Source organism: Antechinus flavipes, chromosome 6 (genome assembly GCF_016432865.1).
Source record: "Antechinus flavipes isolate AdamAnt ecotype Samford, QLD, Australia chromosome 6, AdamAnt_v2, whole genome shotgun sequence".
Lineage (NCBI taxonomy): Eukaryota > Metazoa > Chordata > Mammalia > Dasyuromorphia > Dasyuridae > Antechinus > Antechinus flavipes.
In genome coordinates this window covers 159,025,186-159,046,454 of record NC_067403.1, presented here as the reverse complement: position 1 = coordinate 159,046,454, position 21,269 = coordinate 159,025,186, and the positions used below count along the sequence as shown (strand labels likewise).

Genomic DNA, 21,269 nt, shown 5'->3' with positions numbered 1-21,269 from the left:
CACAAAAGAACTTAAACTATAGAAAGCTACTATGGTTACAGGGAAAATAAAAACAACTCAGAGAATAAAAAGAACAAAATGCCAACATGGGAAATCTCAAAGAGTGATATGAATTGGTCTTAAGCCCAAAGAACCCTCTTGGAAATACTCATAAAAGATTTTTAAAAGTGAATAACAGAAGTACAAGAAAAATTGGGAAAAGAAACAAGAAATATGCAAGAGAAAGCCAATTATCTTGGGAAAGGAAGGACAAAAAGTGACTGAAGAAAACAATTCCTTAAAAATATAATTGGCCACCATTATACACCTGTCAGATTGGCTAAGATGACAAGAAAAAATAATGACAATGTTGGAGAGGATGTAGGAAAACTGGGACACTGATACATTACTGGTGGAACTGTGAACAGATCCAACCTTCTGGAGAGCAAATTAGAACTATCTTCAAAAAGTTATCAAACTGTACATACCCTTTGATCTAGCAGTGTTACTACAGGGCTTATATCCCAAAGAGATATTAAAGAAGGGAAGGGGACCTGTATGTGCCAAAATGTTTGTGGCAGCCCTGTTTGTAGTGGCTAGAAACTGGAAATTGAATGGATACCCATCAATTGGAGAATGCTTGGGTAAAATGTGGTATATGAACGTTATGGAATATTACTGTTCTGTAAGAAATGACCAGCAGGATGAATACAGAGAGGCTTGGAGAGACTTACATGAACTAATGTTAAGTGAAATGAGCAGAACCAGGCGATCATTATACACTTCAACAACAATACTATATGAGGATCAATTCTGATGGAAGTGGATATCTTTGGTAATGAGAAAATCCAATCCAGTTCCAATTGATCAATGATAAACAGAACCAGATACACCCAGAGAAAGAATACTGGGAAATGAATGTGGACTGCTTGCATTTTTGTTTTTCTTCCCAGGTTATTCTTCTTTCTGAATCCGATTTTTCTTGTGCAACAAGAGAACTGTAAAAAATGTACATATATAGTGTATTTAAGATATACTTTAACATGTTTTAACATGTATGAGACTGCCTGCCATTTGGGGAGGGGGTGGAGGGAAGGAAGGGAAAAGTTGGAACAGAACTGATTGCAAGGGACAATGTTGAAAAATTACCCATACATATGATCTGTCAATAAAAAGCTATTTTAAAAAAGGATTAGAAGGGGGTAAAAAATACAATTGGCCAAATGCAAAAAAGGGAAGGAAACACTTTGAAAAGTAGAATTAATCAAATGGAAAAAGAGATACAAAAGTTAACTGAAGAAAATCATATATTAAAAACTAGAACCCGGCAAATGGAAGCTATGACTCTCTAACTCTCATGACTTATCAAGAATCAGTCAAAACAGACTAGAAAAATTTTTTTCAAATAGAAGAAAATGTAAAATTCCTATTTGGAAAAAGAGCTGACCTGGAAAATAGATCCAGGAGAGATATGATTTAAAAATTATTGGTTTACCTGAAAACCATGACCAAAAAGAGTCCTAGATGATAAATTTCAAGAGATCAGCAAGGAAATATGCCCTGATATACTAGAACAATAAGGCAAAATAATCACTGAAAGAATCTATCAATCATCTAACTCCAGATATCCCACAAGAAAAACTCCAAAAATATTGTTGCAAAACTCCAGAGCTGTTATGGGTCAGAACTCTGAAACAAGGATTCTTACAAAATGTTAAGTCAGTGGAATTGATGAGACAATGGTAATCTACTTTAGCAAGGTGCTTAATAATTCTCTAAATTCAATAGGATTAATTTAATCTTACAATAAATAATGGTTTCCTAGTGATATAATGATTGGTTTATACTCAGTGTAGAGCATATAAACTGAGACAAACTCAGCCAAGGGAGGCAGAGACAGATTTATTCCATCATCCACCTTTGTGGTCGCTGGAGGCTGAAACACAAACCCTTGGATTCAGACTCAATTCACCTTACACCACCGTGGTGACCTATCCTCCTTCATTTTCTCCCCTGAAACCAAGTCCCTGTCTGAAGGCCTAGGGAAAGTTAGCTAAACACCAGGTGAAGGAGACAATAAAGATTTTTGGATTTTAACACCTGGCTATTCTTGTGGTGATTACTCTGCTGAAAAAGAAGGCTGCCTCCAAGACCTCCAGAAAATCACTAAGAACATTCCACAGAACTATAATCTCAACATAAAAATACTGCAAGCTGCCAGGAAAAAAGAAAACCACATTAACAATAAGAAACAATTTAATTATCAAGGAGTTACAGTCAGGATTACCCAGGATCTGACAGCTTTACAATAAAGGATTGAAGAGCCTGGAATACCACATTCCAGAAGGCAAAGGACATCAACAGATAGTTTACCTTTCAGATCATTAGAGAAAGAAGGAATACATGGCTAAAGAAGAATAATATAAACTGCAAAATAGACAACGTTGATTTGAAAACCAATGCAGCCAAGAAGAAAGCTGGGAAAAAAAATTTTTTTTACAGTAAGTGTTTCTGGTAAAGGCTTCATTTCTAAAATATATAAAGAACTGGGTCAAATTTATAAGAACACAAGTTATCTCCTAATTGATAAATGGTCAAAGGATATGAAGACAGTTTTCAGATAAATTAAAGTCACTTATAGTAATATAAAAAAAACTATAAATTACTATTAGAGAAATTCAAACAAATTTGAGGTACTACCCATATCTCTCAGATTGGCCAAAATGACAGAAAAAAATGATAAGATGTTAGTGGGACCATGGGAAAACTGGGACTTCATTGTTGGTGTAGTGGTGAAATGATCCAACCATTCTGGAGAGCAATTTAGAACTAGTCCAAAGAGCTATAAAACTGTGCATACCCTTTGATGCAGCGAGCTACTACTAGGTCTATATCCCTAAGAAATCAAAAAAGAGGGAAAAGGACCAATATATGTAAAAGTTTGTAGCAGCTTTTTCTGTAGTGGCAAAGAATTGGAAAATGAATAAGGGAATGGCTGAATAAATCATGGTATATGAAAGTAATGGAATATTATTATTCTATAAAAAATGATGAACAGACTGATTTTAGAAAGATCTGGAAAGATTTACCTAAATTAATGCTGAGTGAAACAAGCTGAACCAGGAAAACATTGTACATAAAATCAGCAAGATTGTGCAATGATCAATTATGATGGACTTACTTCTTCAGTGATCCAAGGCAACCCCAGTATACTTTGATTGGAAAACATCATTCATATACAGAGAGAGAACTATGGAACTATATTCACCTTTTTCCCTTATGATTTTTTTTTTTTGTTCTGATCTCTCTCCCAACATGATCCACAAGGAAATATGTAAAAAAAAAAAAAAATCAATGTACATGTATAATCCCCCCCAAAAAAGAAGTTTCTACATGTAACTGGGGAAAATAAAAATAGAAAAAAAAAATCAAACGAGATTGAGAAAAAACTAAAATAAATAAATGAAAAACAAGAAAATCATGAAAAAAGCTAACCAAATAGAAAAGGAAATAGTCTTAAAGAAGCAAATAAAAGAAGAAAACAATAGATCTGTAGAACAGATTAAAAAGAGAAAATATAAGAATAATTAGACCATCTGAAAACTGATAGAACATGAGGGGAAAGTAGAAATAGAAAAAATACTCCGATTATGACATCAAAGGGATCCTTTAAAAAAAAAAAAAGAATACTATTGCCAAATTTTGAAACTCCCAGATCAAAGAGAAAATTTTGCCAGAAACAAGAAAATAACAATTCAAATATATTGGAACTACAATTAGAATTGTACAGGACTTAGCAGCAGCCACAATAAAAGACTGCAGGTCTTGAAATCATATATACTAGCAATCAAAAGAACTAGACCTGTGGCTAAAAATATCATATCCAGCAAAATTATCCATAGTTGAATGTAAAAAGGGACATTTAATGAACTTGCAGATTTTCAGGACTTTTTCTCAATCTAACCTGAATTCAACAGAAAATTTAACGTATTTTTTCAAGGAACAACATGAACAAATTGTTTTGTTTTGTTTTCTTTTAATATGGTAATGTGTTTAAGGTTGACATCAGTAATTGGGTAGCTCAAAAAAAAGACTGGGGCAGATTGAGTATGATCTGACTAAAAAGCAAAACTGTCTAGAAAAAGATAGAAATCGTAATTATGTTATGCAAATAAGGTACAGAGGAAGAAATGACACAGAAGCATTAGGGGGAGGAGGAAGGCTAATAGTTCTGAAAACCTACTCACATCAGAATGAGTTAAGTGGGCAACACTACATATATACCATGAAAGTTATAGCACCCTCCAAAATCTATAAAGAAATAAGGAGTGGCAATTTGGAACTATGCTCAAAAAGTTATCAAACTGTGCATACCCTTTGATCCAGCAGTGTTTCTACTGGGCTTATACCCCAAAGAGATACTAAAGAAGGGAAAGGGACCTGTATGTGCCAAAATGTTTGTGGCAGCCCTGTTTGTAGTGGCTAGAAGCTGGAAAATGAATGGATGCCCATCAATTGGAGAACAATTGGAGTAAATTGTGGTATATGAACGTTATGGAATACTATTGTTCTGTAAGGAATGACCAGCAGGATGAATACAGAGAGGACTGGCCAGACTTACATGAACTGATGCTAAGTGAAATGAGCAGAACCAGGAGATCATTATATACCTCAACAATGATCCTGTTTGAGGATGTATTCTGATGGAAGTGGATCTCTTCGATAAAGAGAGCTAATTCAGTTTCAATTGATCAAGGATGGACAGAAGCAGCTACACCCAAAGAAAGAACACTGGGAAATGAATATAAACTGCTTGCATTTGTGTTTTTTTTCCCGGGTTATTTATACCTTCTGAATCCAAGAAATTCCTTTCTCATTCATCAAAGTGATTTTTCTAAAGAAGAGGTGTGATCATATCATCTCCTCTATTCAATAAAGTCCAATAGCTTATTAGTGGCTTCAGAATCAGTTATAAAAACTGTTTTGCATTCAAAATTTTTATAATCTAGGATGGTCCTACTTTTCTATCCCACTTATACATTAGTCTCCATCACATATTTTTTCCAGTCCAATGATGCTGGTCTCCTGGCTTATCCAGAAACAAGATCCTTCAATTCTCTTCTCCAGGCATTTCCCCTAGCTATCCCCCCCTCCTCCCCCCATGCCAAGAATATTTTCACCCAACATCTGCCTCTTGGCTTCTTTTAAGTCTCATTTAAAATCTCTTATTTCAAAGGAAGCCTTTCCTCTCTCTCAACTTTGGCCCTTTCTTCTATTATTCTCTATTTTATTTTGTAGATAGCTTGTTTGTACACATTTGTTTGCTTATGGTTTCCCCCATTAGATTCTGAGCTCCTGGAAAGCAAAAACTGTCTTTTGCCTATTTTTTTTTTTTATCCCTAGCAACTAATACAGTATCTGGCTTACAGTATACTGCTTAACAAATGTTTATTGACAGAAAGGAATCTCAAAAATGAACTTCTAAATGATCTCAATGGAAAAATAAAAATATAATAATTATGTAGAAGTAAATGTAGATGATGATGATGATCAAACAACATACCAAAATTTTTGCAAAGCAGTCCATGAAGGAAAATTATATCCTTATAAACATTCATCAGCAAAATAGAAAAGAAGTAATGAAGCATATATGCATTTTTTAAAATTAAAAATGCAACAAAGAAACCTAATGTAAGCACAAAAGGACTATTAAAATGTAGAGAGAAAAATTTAGAGGTAAAAAACCAAAGAGAAACAAAAAAAATCTACAGAAATGATTAATGAAACTAAAAGCTGGTTCTTTGAAAAAACTAATAAAATTGATAAACCCTTATAAGGTCAGCTTGATTTAAGAAAGCAAAAAATCCAATTAACAAAATAGCAAATGGATTAAGTCAAAGGCACAAAACCTGAAACCTTAAAAAAAGATTTCTACATGTGGTAACATGAACAAAACTGAAAACATAAGTAAATAGATAAATACCTTCAATAGCTTAAAAAAAAAAATACCAGAGAGTTTAAATCATTCCATCTTAGGAAAAAAAAATTAGCTGTGAAGCAACTGGCAGCATCTATGACTCCTAGAGAGAACTAGACCCAGATTAAGGAAGCATTGATTCAAATCACCTGCCTGAAGTGATGACTTAATATAAAAGAGACTATTACAGAAAAAAAAAAATCCTGGTCCAAGTGTATTCATAGAAGAATCCAATCATCCCACACTACATTATTATATCAATGTAGAAAAGACGTATGACAAATCACATTCCTTTACACTAATTAAATCAACAAACAATAAAACTACACATTATAGGCATAGGGAGAGCTATTTTTTTTAAATCTTTCTTTTTTAATTTTATTAAAGCTTTTTTTTTGTAATGTTCTTGTCAAAATGTAATGTTCTCTGTTGAGGTTTGCTTGGGGTTTCTGGGAGCAACCTTCGTTTCAGTTCAGTAATCACCACAATTGCAGCCAGGTTTGTTAAAAGTCCAAATCCTTTATTATCTCTTTCAAAGGCCTATCTCCTTCACTTGGGAATCCGTTAGTTTTCTGGAGGCCTTCTGGAGTCTTGGTTTCAGTGGAGAAGTGAAGGAGGAAAGTCTCCCACCAAAGTGGTGTGAGATGGGATAAATCTGTCTGAGTCCAATGGCTTATGCTCCAGGCCTCCAGCCTTCTGTCTGCTTATTGAGACAATCATTATATCACCAGGAAACCATTATTTGTTGTAGGATTAAATCAATGATAAACTAGATTTAATCATTGTCTCAATTCCACTTAGTACCTTGTTTCAAGTTCTGGTCCATAACATCTCCTTGTAGGATTAAATCCATCATATTGAAGGATGCTAAATTAGATAATTATTGTCTCTATCAATTCCACTGACTTAGTACTTTGTAAGAATCCTTTGTTTCAAGTTCAGAGTTCAGGCCCATAACACTTTTTATTTACAAAACATATGCATGGATACAAAAGGTCAATTTTAACACTGAACCTTGCAAAACCTTCTGTTCCAAATTTTCCCCTTCTTCCCCCCACTCTTCCCCTAGATGGCAGGTAGTCCAATACTTGTCAAATATATTACAATATATGTTAAATCCAATATATGTATACATATTTATAGTTATCTTGCTTCACAAGAAAAATTGGATCAAGAAGGGGAAAAAAAACCTGAGAAAGAAAACAAAATACAAGCAAACAAGAGAAAGAGTGAAAATGCTATGTTGTGAAACCTATTTTTAAAAAAATCTCTTAATATCTACCTAAAATCAAAACCATATGCAATGAAGAGACACTGAAAGTTTTCTCAATAAAAACACAAATAAAGCAAAGATGCTCACTCCCCCACTATCATATGGCAGAATTTTAGAAAGCTAATAATAAGACAAAAGAAATATAAAATATTCACTCTTTCATTCCATTCCTTCCCAGGTTCTACTCCAGACTCCACAGACTTCTTCTTTCACCTCGTAGCTTTCTCACCCTAAAAGATGCTTTTGAACTCTCTATGAGCTTTCTCTGGTTGGCCAATTCCTCCGGATACCTGCGTAGGCAAGGAGCTTTCCTTTCATTTCCCTTTGGGCAAGTACATTCTCTCTTCCCATTAAACACTTTAGTTTACTTTTGTTTTCCCTCCATTAATATGTAAGTTTCTTGAGAAAAGGAACTGATTTGTATTCTCCATATTTAGCATAATTACCTGGCACATGGTAACTTAATAAATTCCTGACTTTTATGTGGGCATAAATTTGTCCTTATTTGCTGATATATTTCTATATCTATATCAATAAAAAAGTAAATACCATTCAAAATAATTACAAAATACACAAAATATTTGGGAACAAATCTATCAAAGCACCCATACTCATACAGATTTAATTACAACATAATCCTTAAAAAAAAATAAACAATATAGCTGGAGAATTGTGCAATGCCCAATTGGGCTGTAACAATGTAATAAAAATAAAATTATTAAAGTTAATCTATACTTTTAATGCTATATCAAACTACCAAAAGGATACTTTACAGAAATAGAATAACAAAATTCATTTGGAGAAACAAAATGTCAGTCTATCAAAGGAAACAATGAAAAAGAGGGATGAAGGAGAATGAATTTCTAGGCCTCAATCTATCATGAAACCAGCAATTATCAAACCCATTTATACTGGGTTGGAAGGAGAATATATATATATATATATATATATACACACACACACACACACACACACACACACACACACACAGATACATATGTATACCGTATACATATATGTATGCATACATAATGCATATTTATTGATAAATGTTTACCAACCAAGTCTCCAAAATACTTAGGACACAGTTAAATTTAATTTGTATTAACATTTTCTCCACAACTTTTTAAGTCTGAACAATCAACAAAACAATCAAGTTCTAAATTTGTAGCATTTGATTATCTCTGTGGTGTAAACACATACACTGAAAATTTAATAACTGGGATCTCCCAAGGCAGTAGTAATGAAAAAGACTAGAAAAGGGAGAGTCAAAAAAAAAAAAAAATCCAGGGTTCGATACACCACAAAACAAATTACTTACACAAGGACTCCTTGTTTGAAAACTAGGAATCAGTCCGGCCTAAATTAGGCTTAGATCAACGTTACATGCCATATTCCATAATAAATTCTAAATGATCTATAAGATCACAGCATGAAAAAAATTTTGAAAAGAAGTCGATCATACACAGCTATGAAAAGAGAGGGATTATTTTTGACCAAAATAAAACAGGAAATTCTAAAGAATAAAAGGATGATTTCATGAAATTGAAAAGTTTCTGTACAAAATTAATGTGTCATCTATGATAAGACATTTAAAATTAAAGAGTTGTCAAAGGATATGAACAAACAGTTCTCAAAGAAGAATTACAAACTATTTACAAACAAGAAAGAATTCTCCAAAATACTAATAAGCAAAATGCAAATCAAAACAATTTTTCTTCATACCTTATATATTGGTAAATGTCAAAAATGGAAATAGTGTTGTATGGGTTGAAGATAAATAAGCACAACAGGACATTGTTGGTGGAGTGAGTGAATCAGTATAACCATTTTAGGAAGCAATGTGTAATCACTGCAAATAAAAGTGCCTAAAATGCATTTTTGATCTTTTTGACCCATAGATTCCATCACTACCTTATGTCCCAAACAGGCCACTGATAAGAAAAGTTCCCCTACTCCCACACTATAATATTTGTAGTAGCACTTTGTTATAGGAAAGAATTGGGAAGAAAGTAATTTGGGGAGTGGCTAAACAAAATGTGGCATGTGAATGTAAAGAAATTTTACTGTATTGTAAGAAATAGCAAATAAGATGAATACAGAGAAGTATGGAGAGAGATGCATGATCTGATAACAAAGTGAGATAAGTTGAGCTAAAAAAAACCATGTACATGATAACACTGTAAACAGAACCAAAAATAAGTCTAATTTCAAAGACAAGATATTGAGAAGACACTCTCATCTTTATTCCTTTGCAGAGGTGATAAATTCATTTATCAGTCTTGAAAAATTCTCTTCTTTTCTTAAAAATATTATTTGTTGGGGCAGCTAGATGGCACAGTGGATAGAGGGTTGGCCCTGAAGTCAGGAGGATATGAATTCAAATCTAACCTCAGACACTTATTATGCCCTAACTGTGTGACCCTGGACAAATCACTGCCTCAGCAAAAAAATAAAAAGGAAAAGAAAAATACTATTTGTTGCCAACGGGAGACTTTTTGAAATGGTAGAGGGGAATATGGGAAAAATTTTGGTGGTGCTTAAAGAAAAATCCTAAAAGGTATATTCTTTAAAGTTTATCTAAGCCATAAAAAAATGAAATTAAATAAAATTCATTGTTCTGTCAGCTAATTCAGAAAATTAATGGAATCTGAGAACCATAATTTACTATCACTTGAGCTGGAAAATATATGTATACTCATTTCTCATTGTTTCAATCCAAACTCTTCATGAGTTAAAAATAAAGCAGAAACAATACTAGCAAGAGCCTTCCATTTTTCATAGAATTCTATATTTTTCACAGTATTTTCATATTCACTACCTAATGTGATCCTTCCAACCTTACTTTATGAGATAAATATGCCCAATATACATATGAGGAAGCCAAGAGCAGAGATGATGAACTACTTGCTAAAGAAAAACACAAACAGTAAATTTAAGGAAGCAGGAAGCATTTAGGTCTCTGTTCTTAGTGTCCACGGTCTTACCAAGGAAAAAACATGAGAAACCCAGCAATTACCACTTCCAAAATTATAACTAGCTTTGGAAGTTACTGAAGAATTGCATGAAATGCTGTTCAAGTATTTAAAAAAAAAAAAAAAAAAACTTTAAAGAAAGATAGCATGATAGAGGCTGCACAAGTACAGTATCAGGAAAATGTTACTTCCTCAAGAGCAATGACTTTGCTTTTGTAATCCTACCTCCTAGAAACAGTACTTTTATAGAACAGATGCCTAATTGAAAATGGAAAATAACACTGATCTTGGATTCAAGAGATTTGAGATCAAATACAAGCTCTGATACTTATTATTGGAGTGACTTTGGTGACCTAACTTCCTAAAGTCTCACTTGCCCCATTTGAAAAATGAAGATACCTGTAGTATATTTCAATCAGCTAAGGTTCAAATTTATAAAACACTATATCCGACCTCAGTAGCCACCTACTTTAACTTAAAACAACAACCAAAAAAAAAATCTATTCTACAATCTATCTGAAAAGGCTTCATCACTTTTCTTGAATTTGCCCTCTCTGCCATTTCCTTTTCCCAATGATAGAAATGTTACTATACCTCATAAGGGTTTTTAGTCATTTTCAGTTGTGTCTGATTCTGTCATCCCTTTTGGGGGTTTCTTGGCAAGGATACTGGAATGGTTTGTATAACTTACTGCATTTCTCCACACTCTAATTGCTGAGAAGTTTATTTGCCTTACCCCAGTTCCAGATAAGTCTCTTTGTAACTTCTGTCCATGATTTCTGCTTCTGACCTCTGCGGTCAAATATAACAAATCTTTTTCTTCCATATGAAAAATTTTCAGAAATTCAGGCAGTTATTCTTCCCTAGCTTTCCCCATTCTCCCATATAAAAATAATCACAGCTACTATTATTACATTTGTGAGGAAGACTTTTTTTTTTTTTTTTAACATTCTTCCAAACCTTTTCTCCTTAAACCTCCCATAGTTCCTCTTTGCCCTTCAGCTAAGGACTTTGTTTCATATTGTACTGAAAAAAAAAATAGGACAATTTGCAGAGAGCTCCCTCTCTTATTCTCACAACACTAAGCTATCTTTTGTTCTATCTCCTTCACCTATCTCACCTGAAGGGGTAAGAATGGGGGTGTGGGGCTGAGGTTTCTTTTTGCCAAGACAGACTATCTTATACACAGATCTAACCAAGACAATGAAAAAAGCTCAAGAATTATTAATGCCCCTCTCTTCCAAAATGGAGAGAACTCAATAACTATTCAATAACTGATAGAAATCATTCATGATTTCATGGAAAAATCAGCAGAAAAGAAACAACCCTGTTCATTAACATTCTGATTTTTTAAAAAATCAGGTAGTAAGGCATAAAACAGGGAGAGACATGCTTGACAAAAGCTTTCACAAGTGTTACAGGAGAAATCAAGTGCAGAATTCAGGTCAAAAAACGGAATGCCTACTATATTGACAAAAATTTTCCCATTCTTTTTTGTTTACATTGTTTACATTGTGATGCTTCTCTCAACCTCAGAATTCTGCAGAGATAATTGGAAGAGAGCTATAATAAATCACTTAAAAGGGTCTGGATTATTTATTTCTTCACCCCCATCTTTAAAACATCAAGAATATCTACTGGGGAAATTGTGGGGAAATGATATGCTGAAATGCATTAGAGCCCAGATCCCCTAAAAAGAATGAATTGAGGCTTAAAGATGCAGACTCCATTAAGATGGATAAAACAAAACTATCTCTTAACTTCCAATCTAAACTAAGAATTAAGAATGATGGATTCCTGCAAAGATCTTAGTATAGATAAGCCTCCAGGGCAGGAAGAAAGCAAACCCCAGTGGGTGGAATCCCAGATGCCCCTAGAGCCTTTGGAGTAGTCCCCCAATCTCAGCAAAAATCAAAAGTACCCAGAGGCTGAGGTGAAGAAGAGTGACTCTGGGTCATTCTGGGTTCTCTAATGTGGTACTTCCTAATCAAAGCCTGGAGAAAACAGAAGAGAGACATGATAGCTGATCCCACAGTATCTCATAAACTGACAGATTTAGAACTCAGCTCATTGGACAGAGAAAGAAATCGAATATTATAACTTAGGTGATGTGCCTAAGGTCATGCAGGCAGCAAGTGATAGAACTGGGATTTGTAGCCAAGTTCAGATTGCAAATTTCAGATCCTTCCTACAACACTACACTTTGTAACGTATCTTTGTTCCTTCTTATTGTACTCTAAAAAGCTATCAGTAGACAGAGGCACTTTCAGCATTATCACCACCACTTGGCATCCAAGAGATAAAAAGGAAAAACATGAACATCTCCCAACTGATAGATAAATGCTAATAAGTTAACAATTAAGAAATTCTCAAAGGAAGAAATTCAGATTAATGATAAAATGCTCTAAATCACTAATGATTAGAAAAACAAATTAAAACTCTGAGATTTCACCTGACATCCAAAAAATAGCCAGGATGACCAAAAAAAGAAAAGAATAATGAAAATGACAAATTTTGGATGATCTGTGGAATGAACGATGCACTAAGGTAATTGTGATCAAATTCCAAATAGGCCCAACATTTAAGAAAAATGATTTGGAATTACCAATTATAAAATTACTAAACTGTAGACACATATACATATAAAACCCAGCAATACCACTATGGGGTCTATGTTCCAGAGAAATAAAAGATGAAAAAGACCCATATGTATTTCAGCAGCTCTTAGAAACTAAGAAAAGTTGGTTTATATCCATTACATGCTTCCATAATACACTTATATAACTATAGAATACTGAGCTTTCAGGACCACAAAAACAACTTGCTATTGTATGCAGAGGTTTCCTTGCCACATTAGCATAACTCTGCTTCAAGTACAACACAGGTTGTCCCCCATCGTTGTCCTACCCCCTCCCCCCCCCCCCCCCCCACTTCTCAGGAAGTCCCAAGAAGCCTTTAGTGGGGAATGAGGAGACAAACCAGACATTGTCAACAGAGTTCTTTACTGGACTAAAGAGTCTTATACTTCGCCAGGGTTCCCCATAATCTGTGACCCTCTACAAAACAATATGGTTATATCACTAGGTGCCAAAATGCCTTTTGACAAAATTCAACATCTATGTCTATTTTTATATATTTTTCTCTTAAAAAAAAAAAAAAGTTGTGTGCTCAACTCTGATTTGTCCTTTGTTTCTTTTGTTGTTGAAAAAAATTCAGAGCTATCCCCTAAGGAACACTTTAAACATTTTGGATATTATCTCCCATTGTCATGCTGTTTGATTCATTTTCTATTGTTTCTATGATAATGGTTGAATTGATATTGGTTGAGAATGAACATATTGAAAAGTTAAGGAGGAAGAATCTAGATTCTCAGTGAGAGTAATATTGAAACGGTTAACTTGTTCAGATACAATCAAGTATAAACCAGTCAAGTACAAGCAAGAACAACTAAAGGAACAGATAAACTGAGAGGTCAATCAGATGTTTGTCAGAGTCAAGAACAAATTCACCTCATAGAGAAGATACATACAATGAAATGTTAGAGGTGGAGCGGTATCTTTATGAAAAGGTATCAAATGAGTTGTTAAATGTGAGACTCATAACCAGATATCCAAAAGAAATGATTCAGAGCCTAATAGAATTTAGAGCTAAAAAGTTAAAAAAAAAATTCATTTTGGATATTATAAAATCTTTTTCCTAATGACTTAAAAAAAATTCAAGCTATTGTAAACAAATATTCAGTGAAGTAATGAAGGACTGCAATTATAATTTCAATATATAAACCAAAGTTTTCATTTCAAATCCAATTATCCAAAATCACATAGTGTTTTTAATGTTTCTTCTTTAGTCAAGCAATGTCACCTCTTGACAGTTAAGAAAGCAATATGGGGAAATTTCTATCTTCTATGTATCTGTTCTAAAAAAAAAAAAGGAAAGGGAATTATCACTATTTTTAAATTTTAGTTTTCAAGGTAATCTTCTGTATAAGTTATTTTTTCTTCACTGGTTTTTATTATAGTATATAACTTCTACCCCTGATATATAGCAGTTTACTTTACCTATATCTCAATCTTGACTGGATTAGACTTCTATAGAACCAAGAGAAAATTATCTGCAATTCCATCTATTCTCAAAGTTTTCTCTCCTTAGAGCATTCATACATACAAAGAGTGATTATGTTTCCTGGCAGATAAAAGTAAAACTATTTAACTTTTTTGGTAGGTGGGGGGTGGGATAAGAAAGGTAAAGTAGACACTGGATAAACAAAAACAAACTAAGTCAAACGATAGAATAGAGCTTTCCAGCATAAAATGATTTGGGGGATTTATGAATCTGTCATCTCTTTTCCTCATATTATACAAAATCCAATGAACAAAAGAATTGTAATTCTACACTCACCATTTGTCAAAATACTTAAGATTAGTGGTTTACTCTATCAAGTCTGAGCACTATTTGTTGTTGACTATCAGTAAAAACAAGGGAGCCAATTTGTTAGAGCTCAATTACCTTTACTCCCTTATAGGCTTTTTTAAATGTAACATAACATAACATAATCATGTAACATAACAAACTTCAAATGCATTAAATATTATAAACAAAACTAGAAAAAAACCAGAACTTATCAGAAGTATAGTTTTCCCTGTTTTGCTAGTCAAGAATTTATTAGAGATGATGTATCTGAGTTTGATTATATTTATCTAAAATAAAATTAACAAAACAATCAAATAAAGATTAAAAAAAGAAAATCAACAGAGTAGGGAAAATGTTCACAATTATGAAACTTCATCTAATTCAGGAATCATCTATAGTTATATTTACCTTGGAAAGTCCTTAAATTACCCATAAAGGAAAATACATTTTTAAATAACTATAGCTGAAAAGGAGTTAAAGATCTCTTTAAAAGGAAGGGTTTTTATCAGAGAAAAAGATAGTTGTTATGGAAAACAAATGTAAATTTCATTTTTCACCACATCCAAGGAGCTACTGATCTAAAGAAGTCTCTACTTACACAAAACAAACAAAAAAAGTATTTAAAAAAAGGCTTAATTGTCAGGAAAACTTACGGATATGGGGAGAAGGGACCAAGGACCTCCAATAAGGGTCCATTCCTGTGATTATATTAGAATGCATATGTTTCTTCATTCAGTTTCACCACAAGACAAAAGAAAACATATGCAAGTTAAGAGTGAATCTAGCAGAAATCTTCTAGATGAATACAAATGGCCAAGCAAGACTATTCCTCTGCTAGCCTAAGAAAAAAGGTATATGTGGTTTATAACTATGATTTTAGTGCTCAGTCAACTATGAGCCACATAGGAAATAAAACCAACCCAGGAAAAGGTCAGATTCTTTCTTCTATCTCATTCATTCTAAGGAATAGAAGGGGGGAGCGAAATCAAATGAGCAGAAATTGCCCATCATTAAACAGTTTCTTCCCTCAAATACTACTTAACTTTTTTAAGTTGTTATTTTGTTCTACCAAGGAGCTGGTATAATTAAATGGACAAATTAAATGTAGAATGATGTGAATGGATTTTTAAATATCAAATAAAAATGATATATGTATACAATATACAGAATACTGAAAAGCTATCTGAGAGAAACACATAATCTCCAATGGACAAATGATCAAAATCTAAGGACAATTAACAGACTTCAGAACACACCTAAACACCTAAGAAATATGCAGACAAACTAATAATGTAATGTTAAAAAAAAATTACATAGTATTCTCCTTATATCTAATGGGTTCTGTGCCCAATGAATTAAGACTGACTGTTGAAAGTTTATACATACAGGATACCACCTATATAGAGACCTTCTCAGGTTGACAGAATCTGCCAAAGTTGATGTTCCAGGGACAGTCAAGAAAGCATGGATACCTCTGTATCAAGATAGGAAAACAAAAAACAGCAATTCTCCTTTCTACAGCAAAATTAGCTTCTATTAAAGTGATAAAATCAGTAAAGTTTGTAAAATATGATGTTGGGGCCACAAACATAAAATATTGTTGGTGGCAATGTAAATCATTTTCCAGAAAAAAATTGCATTAACCTGACAACATGCTGCAGCAAAAAATAAAAAAGCAAGCATAAAATTGATCTTTTTATGATCATATGATTTGGTCTTTTATGGCTGCAGGGAACATATTCCAATAATATAATCAAAAAGAAAAAAAACTTCAACAAGGATGTTTATCAGTTGACTATATGTTAATAGTGAACCTTTGAAAACTAATTATATAAAAAATGTATTTGATGTACTACTTTTGCCTCTTAGAATCCCTAAGATCAGCTTAAGTACCACTCACTACAAGATATATTCCTGATTCCTTCCTTTAGTTTCCTTCATACTATTCTATTTTATAAATGTTTTGTATTGATTTGTGTATATGTTATATCAGTTCTGGAGAACAGGGAAAGTTTTGGAATGTGTGTGGGTGTTTGCATTATTAAGCATTGTATAAGTCAAGTAAGAAGCACTTAATGATTTAAGCAATTTTACAAAATGACAAATATGAATGTCTATATAAAATAAAACGTGAATAAAGGAGAATAAAAAAGTATAGAATAGAAAACTCTAAGTAATGGGAAGAGCCATTAGTTGGAATCTATGGTTCTGTTATTTCTTTTTTCTTTTTCTTTCTTTCTTTCTTTCTTTTTTTTTTTTCCTGAGGCAACTGGGATTAAGTGACTTGCTCAAGGTCACACAGCTAGGAAGCCATAAGTGTCTGAGATCAAATTTGAACTCAGGTCCTCCTGATCAGGGCTGTTGCTCTATCCAATGCACCACGTAGCTTTCCCTCTTATTTCTTAAAAAAGGCAAAAAATCTTTTCTGTGCTTCATTCTCATCTCATCAAGATGATCAAAAGAGAACTTACAGCTCATAAAAGACATCATTTTTATTTAGACTAAAAAAAATTAAAACTTAGATAAACTTTATTTTAAATTGTATTTAAAGCACAATAAACTTTAAAATGAGAAGCAATATAGTATATATATGTATATCTATGTGTATGTGTGTCTGTGTGTTTGTGTGTGTGTGTGTGTTTCTATATAGTTATGTGTATAGGTATCTGGGCACTCTATTCAGGCCTTTATAAAAGTACAATCAGAACGCTCTGAAGTGATTAGTGTTAGATAAATTGTCACTTATACTTCCAGTGATAATTGACAAAAAGTTTGCAAAGCTTTTATACCCATTATCTCAGCTGAAGATACGTGTTGGGTTGGTGTCTTACTATGTTTTATTTTTTTCTAATTAAACTTAAATTTTATTACACTGACAATTCCAAAAAGAATGACAATGCTAAATCTACTCAACTGCAAAAAAAAAAAAAAAAAAAAAAAAAAAACCTGGAAAATATATCAAGAAAATCCTAATAATTCACCTGTCAGGTTAAATAAAATTTACTGGTAGAAAAGAGAATTGCAACATCGGGAAAGTGGCTGCAGAAACCAAAGAGAAGCTGGAAAATTACAAAGATGTCACGTGTGACACTTTGAAACCCGCAAAATCTTGCACTGAACAGAAACAAGGCTGTACCAAGACATAAGTACAGGAGAACTGTCCGTGTCTCAGTTCACGGGGAGTCACCAAAAGAAGCTTCATCAATGTCCCTCCCCACAGGCTTGTTTCCAGGGAACAGCCTCCCAGCTAGCAGGTCAAGCACCTCGCAGGGGAATCCCAGACGCTTTCCCACTCAGCTTCGTCTTAATTGCGGCCCCCAATTCTTGAGCCACAGCTGAACCACCCGAAATAATATGCTTCTGGAATCGATTTCCCCAGGCACTGTCAGAAGGCATAGCTCAGAATGCTCGTAAAAATAAGGACAAGGACGCAGGCGGGGGGAGGGGGGAGGTGTCCAGAGAGGGAAGCCGGCTAGTGGCCAGGTAGCGAAGCCAGGGATGTAAGCAGGTAAGGAGGCGCGCCAGGCCGAAGAGAAGAGACGCGGAGGGTCCCTGCCGCCCTCACCTGTGTCCCAGGTGGGTCGGCCCCGGCCTGGCCCGGAAGTCCCCTACCTTGTCGCTGGTGCTCTCCGCTTCGTGGTCGCCGCCAGCGCCGTCTCCTTCGCGGGCCGCCGCCGAGGCTGCTGCTGCCCCCGGGCCGAGGCCGCCGCCCGCCCGATGCCTCAGCTCTAATATTTTTCTCTCTCTCTCGCCCATGTCACCGTCCGCCCAGACACCTGGTTTCCTGCACCCCTCCCGGCTGCCACTGCCGCCGCCGCTGCTCCGGTCGCTGCCGCCCACGGATCCCCGAGCCTAGAGCCCCCGCGCCATGGAGCCCGCCCCTCCGCTGCTCCGGCCGGGGATGGAGTCGCGGAGCCGCCGCCGCCGCCGGGGTCACCCCCGAAACGGCATCAACGAGCGAGCGAGCGCGCGACTCTGCCGACGCCCTCGGCCCTACGCGAGTGACAGCCCCACGCGCTGCCTGTCAGCGTGGAGAGCCTGCGAGGAGCCTGGCCCAAGCAAGGAGACACGGGGAGCCGCGGAGCCCCGCGGAGAGACGCGGAGCAGCCGGACGCGAGCCAGAGGGCGCCGGTTGCCAGGTGCGCGTCTACACGTAGAGGCCCAGGTCCGTCGAGAAGAAGGAGAGGGGCGGGGCGAGGAGGAGGGGAAGTTGGAGGAGGAGGAGTGTCGTAGACTTAGGGTGCCGCGTAGCCCTCAGCCGCACTCTCGGCCTCTTCCCGCGGTCACCCTCTTACCCCCAAGCCGAGATTCGGAGCCCCACGGGCCCCGCCCCCTCTGCAGAACGTCAGGCCCTTAGGGGCCACCCCCTAATCTCCAGGCGCTGCACTGCAGTTCGGAGAACGCAGCCCAGACCTGTCAGGGGCGGACCGAGGCGGAGACCACGCCCACCATGGCCCTCCTCTCTCTGTTCTCTGGGAAAATAGCAAGGGAAGGGGCCGAGGAAGACCTCGGGGAAGTGGGAGGTCAAGGAGCTGAGTCAGGTGGAGAATTTGGGGGGTGACTTAGCAGGCACTTGAGAAACACTGACTTGCAATGAGTTAAGTCGCCCAGCAGGCACTTAAGCATAGACCTCGTCAGTATCCACGATTTATGGCATGATGGACAGCTGAGTCCTAGATGTTTTTGCACAGAACTCGTTGAGCAGGAATGACTTGAAAGGATCTCTGCAACTAACCCAGAGTCATGCCCTTGAACGAGAGGAGGGGAAGACGCTGCTCCACACTTCGTAATCACCTCCCAGTCTCACCTTGCCTTGTCATTCAGGGCCACTTGAAATTAGGGTATTGGTACCTACAAAATTCACTTTGGAGAGGCGGGAAGAGCATGATAACGACAGCCACAAAATAATTACAGAATGAATAAAAGTGTGTTATAGTGGAAAAAACGATGGAATCGGAATCAGAGAGATCTAGATTCAGATCCTGGGTGATCCTGGATAAATCAGTTGATCTTTTTAAGTCTCAGTTGTTTCATCTGTAAAATGGAAATTGTAACATAACTTTATTGTTTTGTTTTGAAGATAAAACGAAGATATATATTTATGCATATGCCTGCATATATACATATAGCTCTTCAGCCTTCAAGTACTATATGCAACCTCTACAAAGCTGCAAAAGTGATAGGCCTAAAACTGAGATCTGACCATGACTTTCACCTGTTCAGTAAACCCCAGTGGCTCCTAGTATTTCTAGAATCAAATATAAATCAAAGCTGCAAAAGTGATGGGCCTAAAATTTAGATCTGACCATGACTTTCACCTGCTCAGTAAACCACAGTGGCTCCCTTGTACTTCTAGAATGAAATATAAATTCTGTCACTTAATACCATTTAAAACCTGGCTCCAACCTCTTTTTCTAATCTTGTACATTACTCTCCTTCATACACACCTTAATACATACAAATTCAATGTGTTTTTTCTCATACAATGAACATTTCATCTTCTCAGTGTGTTGCCACAGGCAATCCAGCATTTCTAAAACACATTTCTTCCCCAACTCCGTGTCTTAATACTCACAGTTCCTTTCAAAAGTCACCTCCAATATGAGACCTTATTTAATCCTCCCCTGCTGCTAGTACCTCCCCCACCCCATGCTTCCTACTTAAGGTTAAGAAATAAATCTAATATTTCTTTGGTATGAGGTATTCTAGTGATCTCATTTCTCACTTGGCAGTTGAGATTTCTTTAACCAACTGATTCTCCCATGGCCCAGGAAACTCTTTATTGGAATAACCTGTCTTGGGATAATCCTGTATGATCTCATTAATTGTGATATTCTACTTCATCACCACTCTCTCCCTCTCTGATTGGTGGATGAGGCTTGACTGACTTCACCATACTCCAGGAAGTTCACTATTGGGATAACTTCATCATCTTGTAGGATCTCATTATTTTATCATCTCATCTTTTATACTTCACCCTCATCACTACCCTCTGCCTCTCTGCCATGAACTCTATACCTCCATTTGAGAGCTCAACTCAGACATCTCTTTCTTTCCATGGATCCCTGGATCACACCTGGATTACTAAGGGTTGATCAGTGTCCAAAGAGGATTTGCTGAGCCTCCCCCTTTTTTTTAGGATTATCCATCCACTTTTGGAGTTTCCCTAGAAGTTAACTCTCACCTCTGACTCCCAGAAGCTGTTACATGAACAGTGGCCACATCTTAGTAAATTTTCATGGTAGATGGACTAAATCAGCTTGAGGGTAACCAACAGGCTCACAAACTGGCAGTAAGTTAGGGGAATGTCTAATCCAAGTATATGAATTCTTCTGCACATGGAATAGGCAAATGAGAACAATTTGTTCCAACAACCACAAAGGTCTTGAGCAATCCATGTTTGGCTTGTGTCTTGCCACTGGATTCCATGACTCTGGAAGAAAAAGGGACAACTTTATGCACCTCTGCCTCACTTAAATCCAATTCACCCACAAGTCAATACATTACCATGTGATGTCTTGTGTCCTCTGAAAACAAAAGACAACAAACCAGAACAAAACATTAGTTTGAGACTTCTCTAACTTTTCTACCATGTTACAGGAAGCTCATTATTGTGTACTTTCTCTTCTACCTTCTTTTTTCAGCTTCTTTTTGT

At 36.0% G+C, this 21,269-nt stretch overlaps 1 protein-coding gene across 1 annotated transcript in view; it reads right to left on the bottom strand.

The window, feature by feature from the left end:
* The window catches only part of CDS1 (CDP-diacylglycerol synthase 1), a 74,507-nt gene extending 56,051 nt beyond the window's left edge, over positions 1–18,456 (bottom strand). Inside the window, exon 1 of the mRNA XM_051965848.1 lies at positions 18,227–18,456. Within this exon, the coding sequence (XP_051821808.1) occupies positions 18,227–18,370 (144 nt within the window). The 5' untranslated portion in view covers positions 18,371–18,456. The remainder of the gene's footprint in view (positions 1–18,226) is intronic.
* Between the last annotated feature and the right edge of the window lie 2,813 nt (positions 18,457–21,269).